Source organism: Sander vitreus, chromosome 1, assembly GCF_031162955.1.
Source record: "Sander vitreus isolate 19-12246 chromosome 1, sanVit1, whole genome shotgun sequence".
NCBI lineage: Eukaryota > Metazoa > Chordata > Actinopteri > Perciformes > Percidae > Sander > Sander vitreus.
Window position 1 is genome coordinate 19891016 of NC_135855.1, and position 27386 is coordinate 19918401.

Here is a 27386-nt window from a genome sequence, read left to right on the forward strand (position 1 = left end):
GGAAGAGTTGCAGCCAAAAAGCCATACCTCCGACAGTGAAACAAGGCCAAGTGACTCAACTACGCATGAAAACATAGGAACTGGGGTGCAGAAAAATGGCAGCAGGTGCTCTGGACTGATGAGTCAAAATTTGAAATATTTGGCTGTAGCATAAGGCAGGTTGTTCGCCGAAGGGCTGTAGAGAGGTACAATAATGAGTGTCTGCAGGCAACAGTGAAGCATGGTGGAGGTTCCTCGAAAGTTTGGGGCTGCATTTCTGCAAATGGAGTTGGAGATTTGGTCAGGATTAATGGTGTCCTCAATGCTGAGAAATACAGGCAGATACTTATCCATCATGCAATACCATCAGGGAGGCGTATGATTGGCCCCAAATTTATTCTGCAGCAGGACAACGACCCCAAACATACAGCCAAGGTCATTAAGAACTATCTTCAGCGTAAAGAAGAACAAGAAGTCCTTGAAGTGATGGCATGGCCCCAACAGAGCCCTGATCTCAGCATCATCGAGTCTGTCTGGGATAACATGAAGAGACAGAAGGATTTGAGGAAGCCTACATCCACAGAAAATCTGTGGTTAGTTCTCCAAGATGTTTGGAATAACAGGGTTCGAATTACGTATAATAATGGACGTGCTCTGCTGTCGACATGCTGCGTCAGATGTGTCGCGTTTGTGCTCCGTGTATTTCTGTCATAGTTTCGGTTTCCCACCTCCGATATAGAGCAGTGTACAGCCACTTCCCTAAACTTTGTCTCATTCAGAGACCAGAGTCTCAAACGGGGCTCTGAGTCTGTCAGGAGGTCTACCGTATCAGCAGAGCAATCACGTAATGCACAGCAGGCTATGGTGCAGGTAGATTCTTTTCTGAAATATAGTGACTTTTTTCTTGTAATAGCCTATCACTTTATTTTTCTCAAAATATCCCAACTCCTCCAAATCACAGAAAGCACAGATGGGATATATTTTGAATGTGCACAAAGTTTTGAACATGAGTGCTCATGTTCAAAACTTCCTCCTCCTTAAATGTGCACATGACAATTATTCACCTCAATGATACATTATTCATTTTAATGGATTAACACATCTGAAATATTACAGTCCAGGGCTTTATTAATCCATTAAAATGAATAATGTATCATTGAGGTGAATAATTGTCATGTGCACATTTAAGGAGGTTACTTCCTCAACAAAAGACGCAAAAGAGGAGGGAAGTGTAAATGATGCTAGGCTACATGTGTGCTGACTCAATTAGAAAAGTTGATCTACAGGAGAATAAATAGCAATACAGAATGCCTGAGAGCCTTATTGTCCATTATGTTTTTATATTTGGATTGTAATCTATGTTTCCCTTTAAAGATATTTACAGCATACATTGATTCAGAAAAAGGTAAATAGGTGCATAAAAATTCACCAGAATGCAGGAAATGTTTAATGCTCAAAATTTGCTGCTCATAGACTACTTTTTTTTTTTTTTTTATAAAGAGACCCCCACAAACATGAAATCATAATTCGAACCCTGTGGAACAACCTACCAGGCGAGTTCCTTCAAAAACTTTGTCCAAGTGTACCTAGAAGAATTGATGCTGTCTTGAAGGGAAAGGGTGGTCACACCAAATATTGATTTGATTTAGATTTCTCTTCTGTTCTTTCACTGCATTTAGTTAATTGATGAAAATAAACTATTAACACTTCCATTTTTGAAAGCATTCTTAGTTTACAGCATTTTTTCATACCTGCCTAAAATGTTTGTACAGTACTGTATGTATATATATATATATATATATATATATATATATATATATATATATATATATATATATATATATATATATATATATATATATATATATATATATAAACACTACCGGTCAAAAGTTTGGGGTCACTTAGAAATTTCCATTCCACTCCATTATAGACAGAATACCAGCTGAGATCAGCTGCATTGTTTTTTCAACAGGGCAGCAGTTTTCAAATAACATTACGAGTTTACATAATTGCAAAAGGGTTCTCCAATGTTTTCTCAGTTAGCCTTTTTAAAATGATATCAGATTAGTAAACAGACTGTGCCTTTGGAACATTGGATGTATGGTTGCTGATAATGGGCAATGTAGATATTATATATATATATATATATATAAATTACATATGCGACACATCATTGATTTAATGCCATAAAACATAAATCACTGAGGCCTATACTCTTATGTGTTAGCACTGACTCAAAAAGTTACATGTACATTTTGTGACTGACTTAGGACTTGGGCCTGTGACATGTTAACCACAAAGAAAACTTGATTATATTTTCCTTTTTATCTCACTTAGTAAGTAAGAAAAACAGTCTCAATTGAGGTTTTAGAACAAACTGTCTTACATAAATAAAAATGTATCTGTGTGCACATACAACATGCTAACACAATATTCATCATCCATGCTAATTCTGGTATACACTGTAGTAAGAGACTGTTTGTGTTTTGACTTCAGTCAGTGCTCTGCAGGAGTGATGGAGCCAGAGAGAGTACACTCTGAGACTGGTAGAGAACAATGGCCCTTGAAAGGACTATTAATATTTTAGAAGCCAAAGAGAAGAACCTCCTGCATCCTGCACGCTGCTGCAGACCTACTTAAAACTACTTCCATCAACAGCTCCATTTTGTTTTACTAAAAAAATGACAAAAATCACTGACAAAAATCACTGACTGTAAACCAAGACACACATGTATGCACTGGCCCATGATGGACTGATAATGTGTACAAGTTTGTGTCCTAACCTGACCTGAGCTATCCAGTTTGTGCCTCAAGTAAGGTCTTGAACCGTCCCAACAAATTCCTCCAATCAGATGCTTTAATCTACGGGTTTTAGGTGTGGTTAGGGTTGGCCAAAGGTCAGAGAAGTAAAGGGAGAGAAACTGTAATCTGATGTCTCTCAAGATGTCAGCAGCAGGGTTTTTCGTTGAATCTTTATAACTATAATTAAAAATAAATAACATACCAATTTGAGATGTCAGTAATGCGGAATATCAGCCTCTTCGCTCCCATCCCATTAACCTGAGCTTGTTTATCCTCACAATAAACTAAAAAAGACCCGGAGGAACAGAGGAACCCGGACGAGGACGAGAGCCTGTCGTCTTGGTCCCGCACTTTGGTGTCCCTCCGTCTTGGTCCCGCACTTTGATTTTTCCTTCCCTCTTATCTTTCTCTCTCATATTGTATTAACTGGACAGGCAGCTGTCATCACCCCATTTTTCCATTGTGGTAGAATGCATTTGTTGCTGAAGCAGTTCATGATCTGTGACAGAGTGGACACATCTGCCAGACAAAAATATCTTTCAAGTCCTGCTGCTACTGGTGGAAATAATAAACACATCTGCAGGCAACACTTGAAAACCTCAGATTCTGAGTTATGTCATTCACTTAAATTCTATCCTCAAACTTTGCCTTCACACGGGTGACTGCAATTGATGAAAGGTTGTCTCAAACTTTGAAGCCCTCAAGTTCTTTTTTCAAAGTTAACTGTGTAACAATTAAACATTGCGTGTGCATAGAAGTTGACTTTTAAATCAGCAACTCATCCAAATTGAATTTGCTGCTATTTGGTGACCCATCCTACCACCCACCCCAACATCTCACTTCTGTGCACTAAATGTTGTTGTATGATCCTAACAAAAACTAGTTTCTAAGTGTTTATAGCTTTTCCAAATAGACACACAATGGTGGTCATAGAGACAGGCAAGACACAGGAACCGTTTAAATGCAGGAATAATAGTGCACTCTCTCAGTCTTTTCTGGAAGGCTTTAGTAGTGTTACACTTGTTTGTACACAAAAAGTGACAGAAGTAGTTGTGGACAGAATGTAAAAGGGAGATGGCTCAATAACAATGTCTCTCTTCTTTCTCCTTTACAGACCAGAGTCATAAACCCTACGCCTTGTTTTTGGCCATTTGCTCAAATGACTGATATGATGATGTTGTTTTTCAGAGAGCGATTTGTTTGTATTATGGCAAACAGGAACAATTGCAAATACTGTCCTTATGTATTGTTTTCCTTTACGACTGCAACATTTAAGTGACAGAACACAGCAGTGGTTATATTGCATTTCATAAAATTCCCTGACTGAAAATATCACAATAATTTCTCCTCAAAATCAGAAGAACAGAGCCTGGAGCTCTACGGCTGCCGTAAGTACATTTTAGACATTGCATCAGAGCGCAGAGCAGACGATTTCTCTGTATCCCCTCTGATGACACTGTGGATCCAGGGCAAATACGAGGAAATCTTCATATAGACTCCGTACTTGTAGCTATTGCAAGACTTGTCATAGGAAAGGATCCCTGCAGCGTAAATGTCCCCAGTTTTAGCATCTGTGATAGCCAGAGCGCCTCCTGCATCACCAAAACAAACATTTTCTCCATACTTGGTGGGTCCGGTGCAAAACATGTCATCGTCTACAGCTGGTGTGAGCTCAATACCTTTATATTCTGCCTTACAATCAGAGTGATTGACCAGGGGAAGTACTAGGTATTTGAGTGATGTAGCAGGAGTGAGGAGGTTCCCCCATCCCCAGCCGGTGAGGACCCCTGACCCTCCCACGGTGTCTACCAGGTCCTGGCCACTCTCTGGCAGAGGGATGGGGGTCACTTTATCACTCACAACCACAGGCTCCTTCAGCTGGATCAGAGCAAGATCGTTGTCCCAGTCAGATCGGTTCTGGAAGCCTGGATGGAGAACAACCTGCAAGAGGGAAAGGTAAAATGAGAGAGGAAATCTGATTGAAGACATAAATCTTTAAAAAGTAGTCTAGACAATATACTTCAATCATGAAATGGCTCAGTAATTTCATAAAATAGCTGGGCACTGAAGTCTTTAGAAAACAGGAGTAAATAATGTATTTGTCTGGGACTAACGCCGCAGATTAAAATACATTTGGTGCACGATTGAGTATTTCCTGCAGATGAAATGTTTTTCTTGCTCACCTTCTCCACAGCAACCTCTTTGGAGGCATTAGCTTCCGGCCGTCCAGTGATTCCCAGGTACACTTTAGGAATGACAGGATCTTTTCCCTGAACGTCCAGTCGACTCTTCCTGACAAACAGGTTCCTGCCAGCCGTCAAAATCCAGCGCTCGGAGATGAGAGCACCGCCTGCATAGCCTCCGTCCAGCACACTGTCAGCGATGTAGACCATGGCCTGCCAGGGGACATGAGGAGCCAGGGTCCCCCCAACCATCCGTCTGGAACGGGTTGATGTTAACCTGGAGGCTGGGAAATAAATACAGCATATATTTTTTATTTATATACTGTATCTATATACTTTTTTTTTTGTAGTCGGAGGATTTTCAGTTTTTTTTTACTCATTTTATATTCACAGATATTGTTCTCTTATGACTTACAATGTAAATGTAGACAGGTTATGTCAACACAACAATCTTTAGATTCCATTGATCAAATTCTGTTAAATATGATGCTTCCATGGGTTTTCACAATTCTGCTTATAGCTGGTTCAAATCTTATCTTTCTAGTAAAATTCAGACTGTTGTTGTTGATGGTTTCAAATCAAGTCCCCAAATGGTTGCTAAGGGTGTCCCATATGGATCAATATTAGGGATCCTACTATATACTACTGTCTTGTATGCAGGACTCTCTCCAGGTTACAGTAAGCTCCCTTTGATGACGTCTATTAATAAAAAGCTTGTTCTAAACTATAAAGAGAGAATGTGTATGTATAACATTACATTATATATGATATCCTTGCATAAAACACTGAACATAAAAACTTGACACCAGGGTTATCACGTTAAAGCGCATGCACTGCATAAAAAAGCACATTGTCATCACTTCCAGAGATCTGCTGTTAGGCTGAGCTCTGTCATCTTTCATGCTCTGACTATTTTCTCCAGAAACAGTGGCCTCTTAATTTATTCATAGTGAAGCAAAGAAGAGAATCCATCCACTTCCTGTACTTTGATCCCAAGTCTTTTATGTGGCTAAGATAATTATGAAAATTGGTTCAAGTGATCTTGTCTTCAAGTCACTGGCAACATGCTTAGTACACTAATGGCTCCATTCTGCAATGCAAAAACTTACTATTCATGATCATTAATCTAGTGTAATTCTACAGCCTGACAGCATTTATTTACTAAGAATGATTCTGGTGAATTGTTTAATCAATGTGTTCAACGCACTAAACAATGGCTCAAAAGTTTGATGCATTAGCGAGGCTGCATGAATATGCAATGTGGAAATATATTCAAAAGTTCAGTTATATTTAATTTTACATGTTTTCTTTCTCTCATTACTTTCTCCCTCTTTTTTTTTTTTTTTTACTGAAAATAAGCTCCTTTCTTTTTTCAACATGCCTCCAGTCAGTTTAGTCACACCTCTCACTGGTCTCTGATCGCTTGGTTTATAGTTGCTTTGAAGAGTAGCAGGCGATTTCCCTGTTAGATACTGTAGCTCTTTAGCCAAATGAGCAGTAATATCCCAGCCCTTAGATCCTGCAGGAAAGTCTGTGTCATTTCATTCAGGAGTTATCTATCTGAACAGCAGCTGTCGAGGAGCTATTATGTAAAACAGTAGAACTGGAGCCTGGACCAACTTGAATGTATTCAAGTGGTATGTAAAACTAGAAATTGAGTTTGAATTAAGACACCATGTTTATAAGTGTATAGCATGTTTGTGTTTGTATATGTTACCTGACACAGAGCGTTTAATCCTTTCATTGGTCTGAGCCACATCTGCCAGACAGGCCAATGCAGCCAGGAGGAGCACAGTCAGAGGCAACCTATGAAACAACAGATTCATATGATAAACAAACATTAAATGTGTCATTGCCCAGTTAAGGATCAAGAATGACAAATTGTAAACAATTTGAGCTATTCAATTGCAGACATAGATAAATAAGCATTTTATTTACAACAGGTCACAAAACATAACTGGATAATTATTGGGAAATTCAGCAAAGTAAAATAGCTTTTTAGATATTAGATCAGACCTGTCATAGAAATTATGCTTACACTTATAGATTGTTTGTTAGTAATGATACAGCTCAACATTTAGTACTGAGAAAGAGTGTAGTCAGTTGGATTCAGATGAAAATATTTTGTTAACTTACCACATTTTGTTGACAATATTCTTCTTTTGCAGTGAAGATTAAACCTCTCTTTCTTGAGTTTGTTGTGCCTTTTGGAGTTGAGGAGTATTTATATCTGCTGAGAGATTGAACTTCTACCCGGGAAATTTTGGCTTGGCAGAAAAATGTTGATTCCTGGAATCTGAAATAAAGTGTTGCGAAATCTTGCTTTCCATCAGTTGGGAGACTCCAGACATTTTGGAGTCTGGAAAAAGAGCATTTGGACTGTTAGATTGTGGTGTAAAACAGGGGTTTTCAAACTTTTTGTGTGTGTGTGGACCACTAGTTGTAATCAAGAGTTTTCGCGGACCACATCATAATACACATAATAAAATATGTCTACACACAGCCCTACCTGAATTAATCCGCACCTCTTAAGAGGCCTACTAGCACTAAAACCATAACTGGTCATCGCATCAGTACAACAGGCTTGTTAAAAGAAAGTTTACTGCACACAACGGCTGCCACATATTTAATTTATTTATTTACTCAAGCGCCCGAGGGCATAATCAGGTTCATTTGCACAACAGGCTTATTTCCATAGCAATGGAGTATTAAATCTATACAGTAATAAGAGCACTTGGATATTGTCAAAACTTCAAAACCTTGGGTGATTTTAGGGTTAGGGTTAGGGCCGAGCGCCACTAGCCTATTTTAGTAATCACACAATAACTTGACAATTTAATTTAAATTTAAATTTTATATCAATATACATATTCTAAACTTTTATGGGAATATCCTGGTAAAATGAAGGTTAAAAAACTATTATTAGCGGTAGCAGAGCTACGCCGTTCGCACAGCAGGGCTGTGGAACCCTATTGTTTTTGTAAGGATTATTAGGGGTCCAAGCCCGAGGGGGCATGGGAACCGCGTAATGCAAGGCAACGCGGTACACATCTCCAGCGGAGCTGTGGAACCCTATTGTTTTTCTACTGATTAATCATCATCATCATCATTAGTCTTCTCCGCCTAAAACTCTGACTACAGCCTAAACCGTACATGGTGGGGGGTTGCCATTTTCAGGACTGGTCCAAAACTCCGCAAGGACCTCAGGCAAAACAATTCACCCACTTCCACCACTAGGTGGCGCTATAGCAGAAAAAACGTGTTTGGCCCTATAACTCCCACACCGTACACCGGACATTTAAAAATCATGTATCCATGTGTTCCCTGGATCCAACTGAAACATGTGATATAGGCCACGCCCATTTCCGCCTAAACTTTTATGCGTGAAAAATCGCGATTTATCAAAAACCTACTTTTTCGAACTCGGCACGAAATTTTGCAGGTAGCATCTCCAGATGGGCCTGACAAAAAGTTAATAAAAAGAATTTTGATAGGATAAAAATTGCGCATATTACGCACAAACAAATTTGTGTAGCTAACTATGAAAACACCAACTTTGCCATATCTCGGCCAAAATAAATGACATCAACACCAAACTTTAGATTCTTGTTTGCCGTGATGCTCTGAAGGTCCCCCACATGTTTTACGAAAATTGGTCACTAGGGGGCGCTACAAGTACAAAAAGTTTTAATCTCATGAACCGCTCATCCGATTTTTACAGGGGTCAAAGTGGGCATGGCCTATGGGACCCAAGTCTAAATTTACTACTTACACTAATGTGAACAACTTTATATTTACACGGTAGATAGACAATGGGTCATGGACCACACCTACCAAAAATTACACGTAGACCACTAGGTGGCGCTATAATCGTTTTTTGCTTTTAACTCCCACATTACACATCGCACATTAGAAATCCTTACATCCACGTCTTCCTTGAATCAAGCTGAATCACATAATATAGGCCACGCCCATTTCCGCTCAAAAGTTTTTTCGCAATATCGCGCAATGCACAAAATCCACTTTTTCGAACTCGTCCTAGGCCATGCGACCGATCTGCACGAAACCTGGTAAATAGCATTTACAGAATGCATTTAAATTGGAAATTTGCAATTGCAATATCTCTGCCACAGTAAATGCAATCAACACGAAACTTGTGATGCTCGTTCGGCATGCCGCTCTAAGGCTCTGTACCAAATTTGGTGAAGATTGGCCATTAGGGGGTGCTATAATCAGGGCCGGAGGCTTGGGCCCCGTCATAACTGCTTGCAGTTCTAGTTTTATTTTGCTTTTCCACGGACCACCTGCAGTACCCTCACAGACCACTAGTGGTCCGCGGACCACAGTTTGGGAATGACTGTATAATGTAAACATCCTCATGTTTTAATTCCTTTGAATGGAGTTCTCTTTTTTAACTGTTTAGCTCAGTTGTGAATCCTGTTGATTTTAATAGGATTGGATGTTTTGCAAACCACAAAACCATTTCACAAGTCAGTGTTTCATCATTGTTCAACGCAAGATGGTCACTAACAACTTGTACTGTTTGCATCATAGTTTTGCATCATAGTTTACGAAAAGTAAACAAGGCTGGCTGTTTCTAACATCTTTATCTCTGGTGACGTAATGATATTGCAACACACTGTGCTGTTTAATTTGTTATCACAAAACATAAAGCACACATTGCCTCTTTAGATTTTACTGCAGGGAACTAAAACACAGTGTTGCTGCAGGGAGGAAAGTCCAGCATTATAGCTTTGGGTATTTACAAGAGGTCACAAAGAGGTAACAGAAGTTTAGTTAATATATTATAATTAAATGATATTTAATTTCAAAGTTTGCTTCCTTGATTAATTCAGCATCTGCAATTACAATGATTTGCATAATTTCACAATGCTGTTGTCAAGTCAAACACAATAGTTTAACATCAATAGGTATCACAGTGTAATCATAAGGTACGGTAGTATGTCCAGGTTACAGGTAGGTAGGTAGGTAGATAGATAGATAGATAGATAGATAGATAGATAGATAGATAGATAGATAGATAGATAGATAGATAGATAGATAGACAGATAGATAGATAGACAGGTTTTTATTAATCCCAAAATGGGGAATTACGGTGCCACAGCAGCAAAATATCAGACACGCAGCACACATGCAGAATATACATGAAATAATAAACAGGATAGAATACAAGAACAAATATTCAAAAAATGAAGATAAAAAATACAAAGTGGAGAATGTACAAACGTATATACAAGTTTGGAATAAAAATGTTCAACTACTTAAATAGTATTATAAAGATGTAGGTAAAACCTATGGTTGTGCAAGTTGCACTATAGTGCAGTATTGTGATGTATATGAGTCTTATCTAACACTCAGTGATGAAGTGTTAAAAAGTTGTATTGCCTGTGGTAGGATCGATTTCTTGTAGCGGTCCGTACAACATCAAAGCTGCTGGGGCCTCTTAGAGAAAGTGCTCCGCTGTTGGACCAGTGTAGGGTGGAGAGGGTGGCCGGAATTATCCATGATAGATAACAGTTTGTTCAGTGACCTCCTCTCCACCACAGCTTCAAATGTCACCTGTTTGCAGCCAATAACAAAGCCAGCCTTTCTGATCAGTTTGTTCAGTCTGTTTGTGTCGCTGCTGCCCCAGCAGATGGCGGAGGAGAACAGAGCGCTGACCACAACAGACTGGTAGAACATCTCCAACATTCTGCTGCACACGTTGAAGGATCTCAGCTTCCTCAGGAAATAGAGTCTGCTCATCCCCTTCTTGTAGACTGCAGTGCTGTTGATTTTCCAGTTCAGCCTGTTGTCGATGTTGACACAATCTGCAATCCTCAACCATGTCGACATCCCTACCCAGAATGCATATATGTGTCCTGTAAACGTGTTGTTCAGTGTTTCAAATCATAACTGAGGGCAGGGGTCTCACTGCTGTGTCTACTCCCTGGGGACAAAAAAAGAGGATGGGACGTGACCCCTGTGTTAGACAAAGCTGCGCACACGGGCCAAGGGGGCAAAGCCGGACAAATGCCCAAGAGAGGATGGATGCATTTTACCCCGTCTCATACTGTAATAGCGTCACCTCTCATTAGCGCAATGTAGTATCTCTCTCCGGCTCTATTTCCATCTCTGTCTTTCTTATTCATTCTGCATCTTTTTTTTTTTTTACACCATTCAAGGCATAAAAACGTAGAACACTTTCATCAGAACTGACTGAAGGCATGAGTTCAACAGTGATGGAGTCTGTAAGATACAAAGCAGCTTCTGTGGAATTTACCTTGAAGCTTAAAGGGAAGAGCATGTGCATGTGATAAGGACTGCAAGCCGTTCTGAAGGTGAGGGGAGGAGAGGGGAGGGGGAAGCAGTGGAGTGTGGACTGGAGGTTGAGCACTCCACAAAACGAAGGAAGGCGGAGGAGGATGAGAGGCTGAATCACAGGCACAGAGAGCTAGAGTGTGTGAGAGGCTTTGTGCTTAATGTGTGCTTCTCAGGAGAATGCATGATGAGGACTACAGTTCCACTTCCAGGATTTTTAACTGGATTTTACTTCCTCTAAGTCAGCACTTTCATACTGGATTGTTTTCCTGTTATCAACCTCCGTCTGCAACCTCAACTGCTCTATGGTCCTTAATAGTGGAAATGCCGGTAAGAATATCGGATTTTATTTTTTTTGTGTTATATATATGGTTTCCATATTAATATCACACAAGGAGAAAACATTTCTACATTTGTTCGTTTTTTTAAAAGAAACTTATGTTTGAGCATTGATTGAAAATGTATGTGTGTCAGGCTGCACCCACATATGCAATAATTATTTTGCTTAGATTGCTTAACTCTTAGTGCTCTTGAATGATATTAATTTGCAATATACACTACCGGTCAAAAGTTTGTGCTCACTTATACATTTCCATTCCACTCCATTCCAGACAGAATACCAGCTGAGATCAGTTGCATTGTTTTTTTAATCAGGGCAGCAGTTGTCAGATTACATTATGTGCTTACATAATTGCAAAAGGCTTCTCGACTGTTGTAGACAGAAGTGGCTGAAGAAACGCTTGAAATCCATGCTTTTTGGTCTAAACGTCATACCCAAATTAAAAGTGGCACAGCTCCCACATACTTTGACACTCTGGGATGTGCCTGATATCATTGGAAAGGTGATTGATGTGGGTGTCTTTGTGTATTCGAGAAGTGTTGTATTCTGTAATTTTTTGGCTTTTTTCTTTCTTTTCAAATGGAAAAAAAAAAAACTAACCCTTTTGCAATTATGTAAGCACATAATGTAATCTTAAAACTGCTGCCCTGATTAAAAAAACAATGCAACTGATCTCAGCTGGTATTCTGTCTGGAATGGAGTGGAATGGACATTTCTAAGTGATGCCAAATCTTTGACCGGTAGTGTACATTTTCAAAACTGACAAGTACTGTACATCTTTGAGTACGGGTAACGCTTTCTATATAATTGCTTTAAGTTGACAGATTTTTCCTTGTTATGTTTAAATTAAGTGACTGATAATGAGCAATGCTTTCCCAAGAGGCACATTTACACTGCAAAGAAATCCCTGGGAATGTAACAGCTTAGGTGGGCGTGACCTCCATTAGCATGTGTGTAATTTAGACTGGAACACACATGCCCACATGTTTCAGCAATCAACATTCATCTTTTCAATTTGGTATATTACAACCCGCAAGTTACTTTGTAATTATTTAGTGCATACAGGGTTTTAATAAATATACTTATTGGGTACCTATATGCAAGTACAAGAGAAAAAGACCAAAGGTTGGGACAAGGGGTTAAGAATGTAGTGTTTAAGAGGGACTAAATTACAATGCAAGTATTTAATTACTGAGCACCTATGTAATAATTACTGGGTACAATATTAATATTATTGGGTAACAAGACAGGAACAATGGGCTAAGAGTTTTGATACTGAAATGAATATATGTATAATCATTTATTTTAGAATTATGATTTACAAAACATGACTGAAAAAGAGTATTTATTATTATGTTTTTAATGATTTTTTTGTTTGGTTTTTACATTGGAACAACATGGCATGGGACCATGGGTGACCCTTTACAGCTTTAATTATAAAATACTTTACTTCTATAGGTTATGTTTTTAAAAACGACAGTAAAACTACAGTTAGGAGGCAGATGCACAGCACAATTAAATGCTGCCAGAGAAAATGTATTCCCACAGTAAGCAAGACACTAACTCAGGGAAAGGTAAAACAACAATAACAAGTAAGTAACACTTGCTATGTGTTTGAATCTGTTTGTGTGTGTATGAATGTGTTGCTTGGGCACTTCTCTGACAAACACAAACAAACGCAGACAGAATGACAGGCTAGAACATGTGAAGAGAAAGTTGTCTTTCTGCTCATGTTCTGTGGCAGACAACCTCAGGCGGATCTGAGCCAGCCTGTCCATCATTACTGTAAGTTACCCTTCTGTGCATCGGGCGACCTGACCTGAGAGCTCCGACCAAGCCCCCAGTCTTCCTACACATGCCTGACCTGTCACTCAGGGTCACAGGCTTGTCAAAGGTAATTCATTGCACGCATGAACAACCTACACCTAAACGCAGCACAATGGTCCCAAGAGAACGACAAACTGTGTTCTTCATGAGGGGATCAGTTCAATATGAGGTTTATTCCTGCACATGTGATCAAAAATGGCTAATGAAAGCTGGTTTGAGCTTGTGTGATTCGCATGGCTCTAGGGATATCAATGTTTATTCTGGTCGGTCGGTCAGTTGATGGTCGTTCCAAACTTCAGGTCTGCAGTAATTGACTTAAAACAACCTGCTTTAATTCAATTAAAAGGGGCCAGTGTTGTTAGCCAATGAGAATCAAGTAACGTGACTGCTTTTATCTGTCATTTTCTTCTCTTTACAAACCAACTTCCACCCAACTTAAGTAATACCAGCAACCCTCACGTTCCCAGGCCCCTACAGACTAAGCTACTGTTTCTTGCGTTCTTTACGTTCCAACTACCCTACCCGTGGCACTCAGCCCCAAGACCATTTGTTCCTACTAAAGATGCAAATCTTTAAAAAGACAATGTCACATATATATTTTCATTTGAAAACAAAGTTTTGTAGCATGTTACTCAAACAGAAGATAACTTATTTATGCTGCTGAAACAGTAAGTGTTTGAATTGATGTAAGTTTCTTGGTACTATATCTTAAAATTGAAAGTTGTGGCGGAAATGGAAACATGTTACATTACACTACATTTATTTAGCTGACGCTTTTATCCAAAGCGACTTACAATAAGTGCATTCAACTATACTATACTAGATACAACCTAAAAATTGCAAAATAACACAAGTACAAATAAAGCAAAAATGTTGAATGGCCTAAGTGTGCTGCATTTAGAAACAATAAGAGATAGAGATCTCTCTATTTGTACTGATCGTAAAGATGTTGCGTGTGTGCGTGTGTTCTTTGCTCTCAGCTGCTTGTCTCACAACGCCTGAGGTCTTGCCACAGGGAAGACTTCCGCCTGTCATCTTTACTCAAGGTAAAGGCAGAAAGCCCTTTAAGGTTCATCCTCTATACTCCCAAAAATATATTTTCTTTTTTCTTTTCTTTTTTACCACTAGTTAAATTAAAAATACAGAATTGCTGTTATGACATGACAACTATTGCCTAAAGTTTTTTTTTTAAATGCCACCCATTTTACAAGCCAGTGTTAAATGTGTTTAAACATTTTTTTCTTAACATCCCCATTTTTCCTGCATGTAACCTATGTATTTGAATTACTCTGAATCTACTCATTAAAAGATAAAGCAGAGTTAAAGGATACACTATGATTCATTTAGTATTTTAAAGGGAAGGATTATCACACAATTCTTTCATAATGTTAACACGTTAAACACTCTTGTAAATCCTGGCCTTGATCAACTGAGTTTTTAAATTATAATACCATTGTTGCTGGAGCTGAGTATTACTGTCAAAGTCTGAAGTGAATACCAAGGTGCAGCAAGAGAGAATAAAGGCAGAAGGATTTTCTCACAATCTGATTTTCACCAAACAGAACAATATAGGATGATTCTGCTAAACCCAGGATTACATTTAGTACAGCATATCTGAGTATGAAAATGTGAAATTAATCTGCATGGCACCTGTAGCATTGTTAAGGTTATGCAAAATACTTGAAAGACCTTTGGCAAAAAGCCAGCATTAATTGTTGGTTTAAGACACACAGCCAACAAAAATAGCAAACTCCTTTCTTATACCTAATCTTTTGTTTGGGGTGCTGGAGATACTGTGGTATTGGTACTTTGGTACTTACAAGCTACTTAATTGGTATTGACTCCTTTAAAAAATAACAATTTTAATGTAATAAAGTTACATTAAACAAAACGTGGGTAGCTGCATCACACGTTTTCAGCACTTTTGTATAATGTTTGTGCCAAAACAGCCCTGAAGCAGGCACCTGGGTAACTCACCTGGTAGAGCATGCGCCCAAATGTAGAGGTTTACTCCTCGACACAGCGGCCCCAGGTTCGACTCCGCCCTGCGGCCCTTTGCTGCATGTCATTCACCCTCTCTCTCCTTTCATGTCTTCAGCTGTCCTATACAAATAAAGGTCTAAAATGCCCCAAAAGAAATTATCTAAAAAAATAAATAATAATAATAATAGCCCTGATGTGACAGCACCATGAGAGAGAGGGCAAAGAAACAACAGCGGGAAAAAAAAAAGTGTGGAGAAAAGAAAGGCGGAGAATGGCAGAAAGGAAACGTAGCGTGGTGTGGTGCTAATTTTCACCTGTAGATAAAAATACAGCAAGATGCACTATTTGTGACACTTGGAAAGTGAGGAAAGGAGAATATAACAAAGTTTAGTTGCTTCTTTCATGTAGGCTTAGATTAGAAAATCTTCAGGAACAATCAAAATGAAGTAAATAAAAATGTAAAGTTCTGTTTTGATTTCTGTAAAATTTCAGATTGTACTGTATTAAAGGAGAACTCCGGGCAATTTTTACGTTAATCTTGATCGCTATAAGTATGTGAGTACTGATGATACAAATGATGCCTGTTTCTTGTACAGAAATAGCGTTACTGAAGGCTAGCTCTAGCTCCATAGTTATGTTACTCCAAGCTTCTTCTCTTGTGAACACCTCCGCTCTTCACTCTTCACACACTACGCTCCGATCTGTTTACCTTTTCCTGCTACAACTGAATTCCTGCGGGACTTCAGCGCAAGACTACAGCCAGCCTCCTGTAACGCTGTTACTTTACAAGAAACAGGCATCATTTGGCCCGTTCCCATGTAGTTACATAGTCACTGATATGATCATAACCACTACAGTGCTCAATTACCTATTTTTAAGGGGGGAATAAACTTTTTTCGCCGCAAAAATTTCACCGCGAAAGCATGAACTGTCCTCTGGAGGACATCCACCAGACCAGCAGCCGCCCGTGGATTGTTGTCGGCCGCGGCAGGTGGGGAAGGCGGGGAGGAAGTAGAAGGATGCCGGTCTGGCCCGCTAGCCTGGCTAAGGCAACTAACACACAGTTCGCCACTGCAGAGACTACTATTCACCAACGCCAGATGGATCGCACACAAAATGGATATATATGCTACAAATACACACAGAACTGCTGCTTGATGATTATTACTGAAGCCTGGCTGAAAACACTCACTCATCCCAGACGGCAGCTAGCAGCTAACAGGGTAAGTGAATTTAAACAATGTCTGAGTTGAAAACGCATCTTGTTGTCATGTAAGGGCCCTGTTCATGTTGCACAGACATTTTAATTGCATTTTGTGTCTGTTAAAGAGGCACAAAGGCACTCTTTATGATATGCCCCCAAAACTGCCGTTTTAGCTAAATGGGAGCTCTCGGCATTAGCTGCTGCATCTCTGTATTGCTAGCACCAATTTAGCTCGTTTTTTTTGCTATCGACAGTACTCACATACTTATAGTGATCAAGATTAACGTAAAAATTGCCCGGAGTTCTCCTTTAATGAGGTAATTTTTTTATGAATGGAAGCCTATCTGAATATGTAGTGGAAGTTACTCTGGAAAAGTAATGGCCATATATTCTAATTATTAGTTTATTTTATTATTTAATCAAAGTATTTCTCTAATTTTTTTTAATTGCAGGTATGTGTCCTGAGATTTGCTGTTAAGTTCAATTATCTTTTTCTTCTTTCATCTTTTTTTAAATCACATACCTATTTAAAAAAAAATGATCAGTATCGATATCAATGAAATTGTAATAAAAAGTATCGAAAATTGTATAGAAATTAAAAGTTTGGTATCGCCCATCCCTACCTCCGGGGATAATAAAGATTTATTGAACTGAACTGCCTATTGGGCAACAACGCACATATTTTTGCAGAAAGATACAATTTCATGCTGAATGCTTGAATGATGGCCAAGTAAAGCCAACAATATCAAGGCTACAAACAATGGTATAAAACAGGCAATTGGGTAGTCATTTGGCACAGTCTCTTTGCCCAAGCTGTATTTTCACCAGAGACACAAATACAGCTCATTCATTCATACAAATTAATGCTATGTGCTCATTCCAAGACCATAAATTGTTTAAGGTGGGCGAGCTGAATGCAGAATCATTCACTCACAAAAACATTGCCTCTGAACATTATTGCAGCAATTACAATTTGGTGCTACATACATGTAATTTCTAGGAGACATGTTTGACATGGAAGTGTCAGGTTGTAGGGTTGGACCCAAGTGCAGGAAGGCGAGGAGTGAGAAGCAGTTTGAATAAATAATAATTTAATAAAACACAAAGAGACTTAAAAACGTAAGCAGGAGAAAATAATCCAAAAGAAACAGGAACACAGGAGGAATGGTGAAAAATCGAGGAGCACAAAACAGTAACACACAGGACGGACCTCTACACAAAAGAGAGACGATAAACCGACAACAGACACAGAAAGCACACAGACTAAATACACAAGTAAAGGAGGGTGAAACAAGGGACAGGTGACACAAGGGCTGGGGAACAGGTGAAAGTCATCAGGGTGGGGCAGACAATTACAAAGGCAGGAAAACAAAAGACAGGAAGTAAAACAAGACATAACATGGGAGAAACAGGGAGACTACAACATAAAACAGGAAACTAAGCATGAAACAAACACAAGGAAAAGCACAGAGGACAGAAAACATGAGATGTGAAAGAAGGAAAACAGAACAAATAAACACAATATAACAGGAAAAAACTACAACAGAAACCCATAATTGTGACAAGAAGAGACAGACTCAGATGGAAATCAGGACTAAATAGAGCTCGAACAAAGGAGAACCAGATTCAGGAAAAATTGAACTGCTGAGAAACCTGAAACCAGGGCTGGCACTAGATGTTTAGGGGCCCTAAGAAGGATTTGGTTCGGAGGCCCCTCTCATTGTAACGTGTTGCCACTTTACATCGCACTGAACCAACTTGTGTATTGCAAATATTAAATTAAGCACACATAATGTACAATGAAAAAAAAAAGCAACACTATCTTTAAGTAAATACAGTATTTGTTTATTACCCCCTAACCCAATTAATGGTCCTTCTCAAGGCCTTTTGGTTAGATCTGGTTAAAGTTTCCTGCATATCTCAGTGTTATCTTCTCATTGGAAACGACTGAATCCTTTTCTTTACGAAAATGTACTGTCATGTCTGAGTCAGAATAAAACCATAAGGAACATTAACGTAAAATAGTACACCTATCTGAACGACAAAAAGCCTTGAATTTAACAGCTAGATGAAGCCAACAGTGTTACATACATACATACATACACATTCTATGTCCGAAAAGGGCTTTTGTAGTTACTTGGGGATACATTTTTTGGCACTGTTTATTAATGTTTGATTAAAAATATGAACAATTTCAACTTTGTGTATGCATTTTATTTTCCATGCTGCTAGCACTGCATATATTTTTGAATTGGCTGTCTGTAGCGATAATAATTCCCATGTGTTACCATTAGCGTCTTTAAATTTAATTTGTAGAAGGAAGACTGAAATTTAAAGTAATTAAGGTACAGTGTTTAAATGAGTTGTGGGGCAGACAAGCTTTCCAGTCCTTTCATATGCAATTCGCCTTAAGTCGTCATTAAATCCTGAACAATATGCTGGCCATAGACTGACACCCACAAATGTTTATTATTCTGCTTCACAAGAACCTCTCATTATTCTGATGCTTATTCACTGCTGATAACTGTTAAAGGATTACAAGTCTTACAGCTGTGATGTTTCGTTGACTGTTCCTGCACCGAAAGCCAGAGTGAGAACATGGGATTTGGTTTGGTTTTGCTCTGGTCTGAATATGTCCATTCCTGTTACCTTTTGTTTTCTTGGATGTGTGTACCTTCCTGCTCTCCAGCCCAGTGAGCAGCATAAATGACTGAAAGACTTGTGTATTGAGTTGTCATTGGAGAAAGACATTTGGCACTGAACTTTCTCTGCATGGGTACTGACAGCATCGAGGTGTTTCCAACAATGCTAGGGCACAAGAACCACATGTAACCACAATACAGTAGAAAAATCACTGTCTGTACTCTGGTAAGAAATCTTCCATAAAAGACTACCATTCATATGTCTGTTTTTTTTTTTTTTGCACCAAAGCCTATATACTGTAAATATGTAGGCTATCATCTAAAAAGATTCAGCCGTTTATCTAAAACATTAAGGGTAAACAGCACTATGAACACACCACCTTAAAACATTGCACGTACCCTAGTGTTTTTAAGTCTTTAAGTCTTTACCTCTCCACACCATCCATACATTATTGGATTATGTGCTTGGCTGATACCTAACACAACATTACTATAAAACAATGAATAAAAGGTATTATTTTTGAGAGACGATCAATGTACAGCCATGAAATTCACAATTAGCAACATATTGAATAGCAGTTAGATTCTTATATAGGTTGCTTTCAAAATATAATATAATACAGGCTAATAGTCACTAAATGTAATGTAATGTCTTTTTATCATTGATATACAGATGATGCAGGTTAATATATACGTCAAAAGCAAGGATCTTTACAACATAGTTGCTCCAAATGAATGACTAACTTGAATGGACATGGTTTTGCTAGCTAAAAGCCAATGCTAAAAACTATCCAGCGAGGGGTTTTGGCAATTAATATGAATTAATATAAATACCCTACATGCTACAGTTGCAACACACTGCAGAGGGCAAGTCAAAGTGTTAACTGTTATTAACTCCTGTTAAAAACAAAATGGGCTGACATGTTCTACCCTGAAACACCATTCCTTTAAAATGTCTGCATTTAGAGAAATTACAATTTAAATGTGATTTTCAGCAACAGAACAATATTGAGAAAATGTGTTACTTTTTATTGATTGATGATGTACAGTAGGACGTTTTTGCCTCTTTCAGCAATCAATACCTGACAGCTGGATCTAACTCTCCATTAATTAGAAAGATTTGCACAAACCAAACAAATGGGGTACTATTTCTTAAAAAAAGACTAAACTTAATGTACTTTTTGTACAGTAAGTGTGCTCAGGTAAAACATTTTACTTGCAATGGTACGGGTGTGAACACTGCTGTGTGACAAGATAGGCTGATGGGAGTGTTGATTTGTTTTTAAGTGAGAGAAAGTTGAGCCATAAAAGTATGGCTGACTGTGCTTGACTTGCAGATTAATGACATACTTTATGCTTAACCAGGTTTGATCGTTATTTGGACAGACGATTTAACTGTCTCCATATATTTTTCATTTTCATCAGTATAGTGTCCCAGTCCAGGACATGGTTTCCTGAGGGGCCCTGCCACCTACACATTTTGAGGGGTATAACCGGTCTATCCTGGGCCATGACTACTCTGCTTCCCAACGTCACTGTTCCTGGAAGTACAGCAGTTCTGCTGCAGACTACAGACGGTCTGTTTAACCTGACAGCAGCTGCTCAGGCAGGACTCGGTTCAGGCCAGTCACTGGCCCCTCTCTGCACCCTCTGTTGCTGTGGATTTTTAAATCGTACTTTGGCAGTGGTGTTCATGGTCAGCCTGGCATTTGCCATCGTAGGTGGAAATGTGATCACCCTTACTGTCTTTGTGCAAACAAGGCAGTCCCGAACACCACAGGGATACCTGAAAGGTAAATGTTGTTTGTCTAACCACTCAATGCTCAAAGCAAAGCTTTCTGTTATTTCAGAAAGTTGTAGTGTAAATTAGTGTTGACATTTTTATGCGTTCTACAATACTAATTCACAGGGAAGGTTCTTTCCGGCAGATATTCAATATTCATACTGAACGTAAAAAAAAATTGCAAAATGGACTTTCATATTTCTATCAAAATCAATATTGTTAAAGAAGAATAATTTATGAACCTGCCAAAACCAAAGACCTTCTAATTACATAGATCTAAGAAGTTCTTAGTAATTTATTGTAGTACATTTATAATTGAAATGGTGCACTGATTAGAAATGATTCTAATTTAATTTCTTACGTTTTTTTTTTTTTTTATCAAAACACTAGGTGATTTAATAGAGCAAAAAATTAAGTAAAAATGTATCTACACTGCCCTTTTCCATTTCATTGTGAAATTTTAACTAAAAGAGCTGGAAGTGTATTACCAAGATGACAGCCCCTGTGTCCCCTCAGCCCTCTTCTTCTTGTCTCTTTCTAACAGTGTCTCTGGCCATAGCAGACATGATGGTCGGTGTCCTCGTGGTCCCTTTCTCCGTCTACACTGAGATCTCTCTGATGGTGACCAGCACACCTCCCATTTGGTACCAGGGTAGTTCTACTTCCCCGGCCACCTCCACTTCTTTCGGGGGACTGGTGAGTCCTTGGCAGCCCTGCATGCTGATTGGCCCTGTGTTTGCTGGATGCACCTTTGTCTCCATCAGCACCATCTTCCTCATGACACTGGAGCGAAGCGTGGCCATCCTTTGGCCACTCCACAAGGACGCCTTGGTGACCCGGAGACGAACTCTGCTTCTCATCCTGCTCTCCTGGACTGCCAGCTTCCTGCTGGCTCTTGCACCCCTCATCTTCAGCAGCAACTTCACTTTGGAGTACAATGAGTGCAGTCGTATGTGTAACTACTCCCCACTATTGTTCGGAAGCCAGCTACCACCTGATGCCAACATTTTGCTGTTATTCCCAGCATTTGACTTCACACTGCTTGGTGGCACATTAGCAGTAAACATTGTGTCTTTCACTAGCATCCAACAGTACTCCCGAAAACGCAAACTGCTCTCAGAGGGGAGTCTGAGTGACGCAGGGGGAGGAGGGGGAGGGTGCTCTCACAGGCCCTCCTTTTCAGACATCAAAGCTGCCAAGACAATTGGCATACTTACATTCGCCTTCACAGCATCCTTCTCTCCCATCGCAGTGTTTGTGCTCGGGAACGTGGTGGGATACACGTGGTGTAACTTTTCCTTTTTTGCCTTCTGGATCCTGACAGGAAACAGTTGCTGTAATGTAATTATCTACAGTGTCAGGGACCATCGCTTCAGGAAGGGTGTGAGCCTGCTCTTTCAGCGAGACCACTCCCTTCCACATGGCGAGAAGTCCTGAGGGACAATCTGGCCTATCAGCACCTCTAATGGCCCTGACACACCAACCCAATAATCGGCCGTCGGAAAGTCTGGCGAGGTCAGTGACTCGAGTCTGTTCGGTGTGTTTCATGCCGTTGTCCATCGGAGGAGCTGTCAGCCTTCATTTTGGCCGACCTGACTTCCTTGGTCGGAGGGCGGGCAGTCGGACTCTATCCCGGAAATAACGAGCAGGACCGAAAATCTTTTAAACTGACCTTTGTCGATCTGAAATAAAGACAGATTCAGCAACTGTATGGCCTACTTCTCGCTTAAAATGTTTTCAGAAACACATTTCAGTGAACTATTTTCGTAAAATACGAGATCGTATTTCGCATAAGTCGCCATTACTATCGGCTGGAGAAGCCAGACCCACGTGATGTGTTGTCGTTTCCGGTTTTCATTTTTTGTATTACGTCTCGTGCACGCGCAGAACGTACGCTAAAGACGGCGTTGCTTTGATGTGTTCCAAGGCACTTTTTGGACCTCGGGGTGTGATCAGTCCGACTGCCTTTTCTGCCGACGGTCAGCCGTCGGGTTGGTGCGTATGTTACATGAGGTTGTGTGCCGCACTATTTCTTGGCTGTAAAACCAACTAGTCATTTTAGGTTGACTTATTAACACTTGGGGTTTTGTACAGATTAAACAAACAGGATGTACTGTGCTAATTAGTGAGTTTTAGAGGTGCTGGTAGGCATATTTTGTTACCTTTAAACAGAGCCAGGCTAGCTTGCTTGCCCCTGTTTCCAGTCTTCATGCTAAGCTTAGCTAACTGGCTGGAGCTTCATATTCACAGTACATCCGTGTGAGTACATCAATCTTCTCATTTAACTCTTGGCAAGAAAGTACATTTCCAAAACTGTCAAACTATTACTTTAATTAAAATGTAATCTCCATAAGAGATTTACAAAAAAAGGTCATTAGGTCACATAAAACAAATGCAATTCTTTGCTACTGAGAATTGTAAATGGAAGCCAAATTCTTTTGACAATTTGTCGCCTTCCTCTATCATCAAACCTCTTTTCAATAATGTCAGGCACCAAACCTAAAGCAGCACTGACAACCACAATATCCACACCGTTATTGTTTTTTTGTCAGTGGTGGGTTTGTCACCTATCATTTACAAGGGGTGTTGTTTATTTGTTTAGAAATCTTGGCACTGCTCCTCTTAGGAATAATGTGGATTACAAATGTTTCAGGTAAACGGAACAGTTGATACCATAGCATCTATTTTTAATCTATCCATCTATTTTTAATCTATTTTGATAATAATCTGCCTCAAGCATGTATGAAATGCAGTTTTATCTATCTATGTTACTATGAGAGCCATTTGCATTATGCCATATGTCAGACAATGTTAATTTTTATTTTTAGCATTTTATAATATTGGTTATTTTTGTCTAAGTAAATATGAATGAAAAAAAAATCTGTATATTTATTAAATCAGTATAGACTAAATAAATAGGATTGCGAACCACAGAGATTTATTATAAAGAGCATTATGAATATAGCAGACCCACATACTGTGCCAGCCTATCTTTTCAGGGCATAATGTCTACTTGTAACATAAAATAATCTCACCAGTGTGTGAGTTATAAGTCTTGTGTATGGTTTTGAATTCTGTATTGTACAATTTGACAATATAATATATAAATGAGATTGAAGAGCATTTTGCAGCATAAAATGACTATATTTTCATTTATGATAAAATTCTTGCATTGTTGCATGTAATTCTGTCATAAATTACAGGCCTTTGATATGGTAACAATTCAGCAACAGAATCAACAAAAAACGGAAAACTAATAAACACAATAAAGAGGTGTTTATTATTCCAATAGTTCAATCGACATGATAGTAAAAGACAAAAAGATTTTGTCCTGTTTACCCTGAAGTGCCCATTAAAGGAATATTTTCAAGTTGACCCACTAACACACATCAGGGAATTTAATGGTCAACAAAAAGAAATCAAATATGTTAGCATGTCATGCGCAAACTGAATAAATGAATATCTTACATGTACAAACTTTCCAGCAAAAACTGTCATTATTTTTCTAGTTTAAAAATCTGTCACAAACATGGAAAAGTATGAAATCTACAGCGCCTAATCATCGGTTCTATGTAAGAAAACATGATCATTATTGTGCTTATTGAATCACTGTACAGAGTTGTATTAGTAGCCTGGTGCATAATTAATCAGTGGTGATTGCATCAGATTTGGTAATAATAAATGTGTTTGGGAACATTTCATTTGTGAGTTTAATGGGGTTCAGCATGACAGTAATGCACTCAGCTCACTGCTGTAATATTCACAACCTCAGCAGTTACACAAGCTGCTGGAAAACTACCTCAGCATTGCTTGCTCTGGCTTGATCCCATTGGGATCACATTTGCCATGTCATGTAATGTGGAGAAGGAGCTACAGTAACACCACAGGATACATGGATACCCAGCATGAGGGAATCCTTGATAGTGTGCAAGTAAGAAAGCAGTGTATTACGGCTAACGCCAATAACAGAAAGTTTAATAATCCTTCGGGGAACAGACCATACACACTGGTGGTATACGTGCAGTTTAGTGTCACAAATTCCCCATACAATGTCCTTAATTAATTATGAACCTGCTAAACCACCTGTGCTACCCTAACCCTACCCCTAACCTTAACCCTAACCTTAACCTGTCTCAAATAAGACCCTCATCAATTGGGACACTCAGTTTTTGGAAAATAATTTGTGACACTAAACTGCACGTAAGCCCACACGGGCACCCGCATTGGGCCAAAATCGAGCTGCAACATCGGCCATCCGTCTCCGGTTTGCCCTAGAGATGCCGCCCTTCACCCCCATCCCCATCGGCGAACCCTCCAGGCGGGCAGTAATGTTACAGCAAACCCCTTTCACCCGGTGCTGAAAACATCTAAGAGGGGACACAGAGATATGTGAAATATATTGTGATACTGTGGTTTTAGCTGCTGGCCAATGTTAGCTGGCTTGCTCGCTAACTGGTCAGCTACCACTAGAATCTAATTAATTATGTGGGAAACACTGTGGCTATTTCATTAGAATGGCATGACATTACTAAACATAACGTGAATAAAACTTGAATGGATTATCTCGTCTGTGAACAGATACATTTTAATCGGCAATGGTGGTTAATAATGAAGACAACAACTCCCATGATCCTACGCAACTTTGTCATCAAAGGTCTGTGTTTACATCCATTGTTTCGATTAAGAGACCCCTAGTGGCAGAAAATTACATATACGTTTAAGCCTAAAGACACAGAAGAAATTATCTTGGAACCTAGTGACCCTAATTGTAATTTGATAGATAGCAGGGGGGAAGACAGAGAATGAATGAGAATCCTTATATGGATGTATATGACCAGTAAGCTGATGTGTCACTTATACACCATATTATCGCATATTCATCTGAACAGCCTGGTGTATTTACAGTGCAGACTCACTGATGAATCATTACATTACATTACATCCGTACATTAACAGTCCTATGAATTATATTCTTTGTGCCTGGTGTTACATCTTTGGAGGCTACTGGTTGACAACATTGCTCACTGTCCAAAGGCTTTCAAAAACAGCTATTGTGGTAGTAGACTTACTCACAAAACATGAAAAATTTGCTGCAAGGAGGTGGTAACTTTCCAAGATATATATTGTTGTAAACTGACACCATGCACATCTTGGGATTTGTGCATCAAAGTCCCTTTGTAGTTATTGCTGTTTTTTATATTTTGTTACTGACACACTATTAAACATGTTTTAAGCTGCATTAGTCTTACAAAGGCAGCCATTAAAATTACAAAGATGATGAGACATCTACTGTTGTGTTTGTGAAGTTCCTTCCATGGCACCTATCTTCCATTTCTGAATATAAACGGCATAATAATATAGTATAATATATTATAAATATGTATGTAAACAGTTTAAAGTTATGCTCTTTGTCTGCCTGTCATCTGGTTCTACCTCATGCATCATTCATCTGGATTAATTTCCCATATTGCACCAGTTTTTATATCTTAACATTGGCTCTTTATTAAATTCAGAATTCACTTTAAAGTCCTTGTTATCACTCCCTGAGCTCTGAATGGTTGGATTCATAGTTACATTACTATATCCAGTATGACCAGTAGGTCAGTATAAGGTCCTATGAACCTTGCTTGTAGGATGTATCTCCCTCCAGGCCCAAATCATAGATGATTGCACATTTGAGGTCAGACTTTTTAATATTCTTGCATCAACCGGATCTCCTAGATAGACACGGTGGCTCATTCGATAGGTAGGGCTCCTAAGTAGTTAGGATGGGTTAAATGCAGGATACGTTCCTCGTATGTGTACATAGCACTGTCACCTCAATCATTTAGAGTTCATCTAAGAAGCTGCACCTGAGACAATTAGATTTATGTTAAAATGTAAGAATGACAGTGCTAGTTTGTAATGTCATGGGCAGGGCATAAAACATGGGACTCCAACCCATTTTACCACTCACACAGCTACTTTAGGGGCACTAGGAAGCTACTTTTCATATTGAATGTACCAGTCCTGTTGTGTAGAGAAGACACAACCTCTAATTGTTATAACAATGTGCGTAAAATGGCAGGTAATATATGTGTGACAGCTCGTGACTGAAGACAATTCAAATACAAGGAAAATACAAAGTCAGTCACTTATAAATGAGCTACAGACAGACAGTAAAGACTAATTTGCAAGTAAACAAAAAACAGGATGATGGTTATTTGTTATTCAGAATAATTTAAATGTGGTCAAATGTCTGGGGATAGTGTTCTTGTGCTCAACCTTAGTCTTAAAGAGACCATCTGTTTTGAGGGAGCATACAAATTAAGTGAAAATA

The 27386-nt window shown here is 39.1% G+C and overlaps 2 protein-coding genes across 2 annotated transcripts; one reads left to right on the forward strand and one right to left on the reverse strand.

Annotated features, from left to right (window-relative positions):
* Positions 1 to 2130: 2130 nt before the first annotated feature.
* On the reverse strand, positions 2131 to 7245 carry hp (haptoglobin). The gene is made up of 4 exons (XM_078247226.1): positions 7104 to 7245; positions 6685 to 6773; positions 4968 to 5251; positions 2131 to 4725 (listed from the first exon to the last, which is right to left on the reverse strand). Exons 1-4 carry the CDS (start codon positions 7106 to 7108, stop codon positions 4162 to 4164), a joined length of 942 nt encoding a protein of 313 aa, XP_078103352.1. The 5' UTR covers positions 7109 to 7245; the 3' UTR covers positions 2131 to 4161.
* A 4177-nt stretch (positions 7246 to 11422) lies between these two features.
* LOC144522321 (trace amine-associated receptor 13c) lies at positions 11423 to 24714 on the forward strand. The gene is made up of 3 exons (XM_078257313.1): positions 11423 to 11618; positions 20710 to 21077; positions 21612 to 24714. Exons 2-3 carry the CDS (start codon positions 20795 to 20797, stop codon positions 22502 to 22504), a joined length of 1176 nt encoding a protein of 391 aa, XP_078113439.1. The 5' UTR covers positions 11423 to 11618; positions 20710 to 20794; the 3' UTR covers positions 22505 to 24714.
* The last annotated feature ends 2672 nt before the right edge of the window (positions 24715 to 27386 follow it).

Coding starts and splice junctions, on each gene's coding strand:
- hp (XM_078247226.1), bottom strand. Junction 5,252..6,684: donor GATTAAACGCTCTGTGTCAG/GTAACATATACA, acceptor TTTATTTCCCAG/CCTCCAGGTTAACATCAACC. Junction 4,726..4,967: donor AAGAGGTTGCTGTGGAGAAG/GTGAGCAAGAAA, acceptor TCCCTCTTGCAG/GTTGTTCTCCATCCAGGCTT.
- LOC144522321 (XM_078257313.1), top strand. CDS start 20,795: ATGACTACTCTGCTTCCCAACGTCACTGTTCCTGGAAGTACAGCAGTT. Junction 21,078..21,611: donor ACCACAGGGATACCTGAAAG/GTAAATGTTGTT, acceptor TCTTTCTAACAG/TGTCTCTGGCCATAGCAGAC.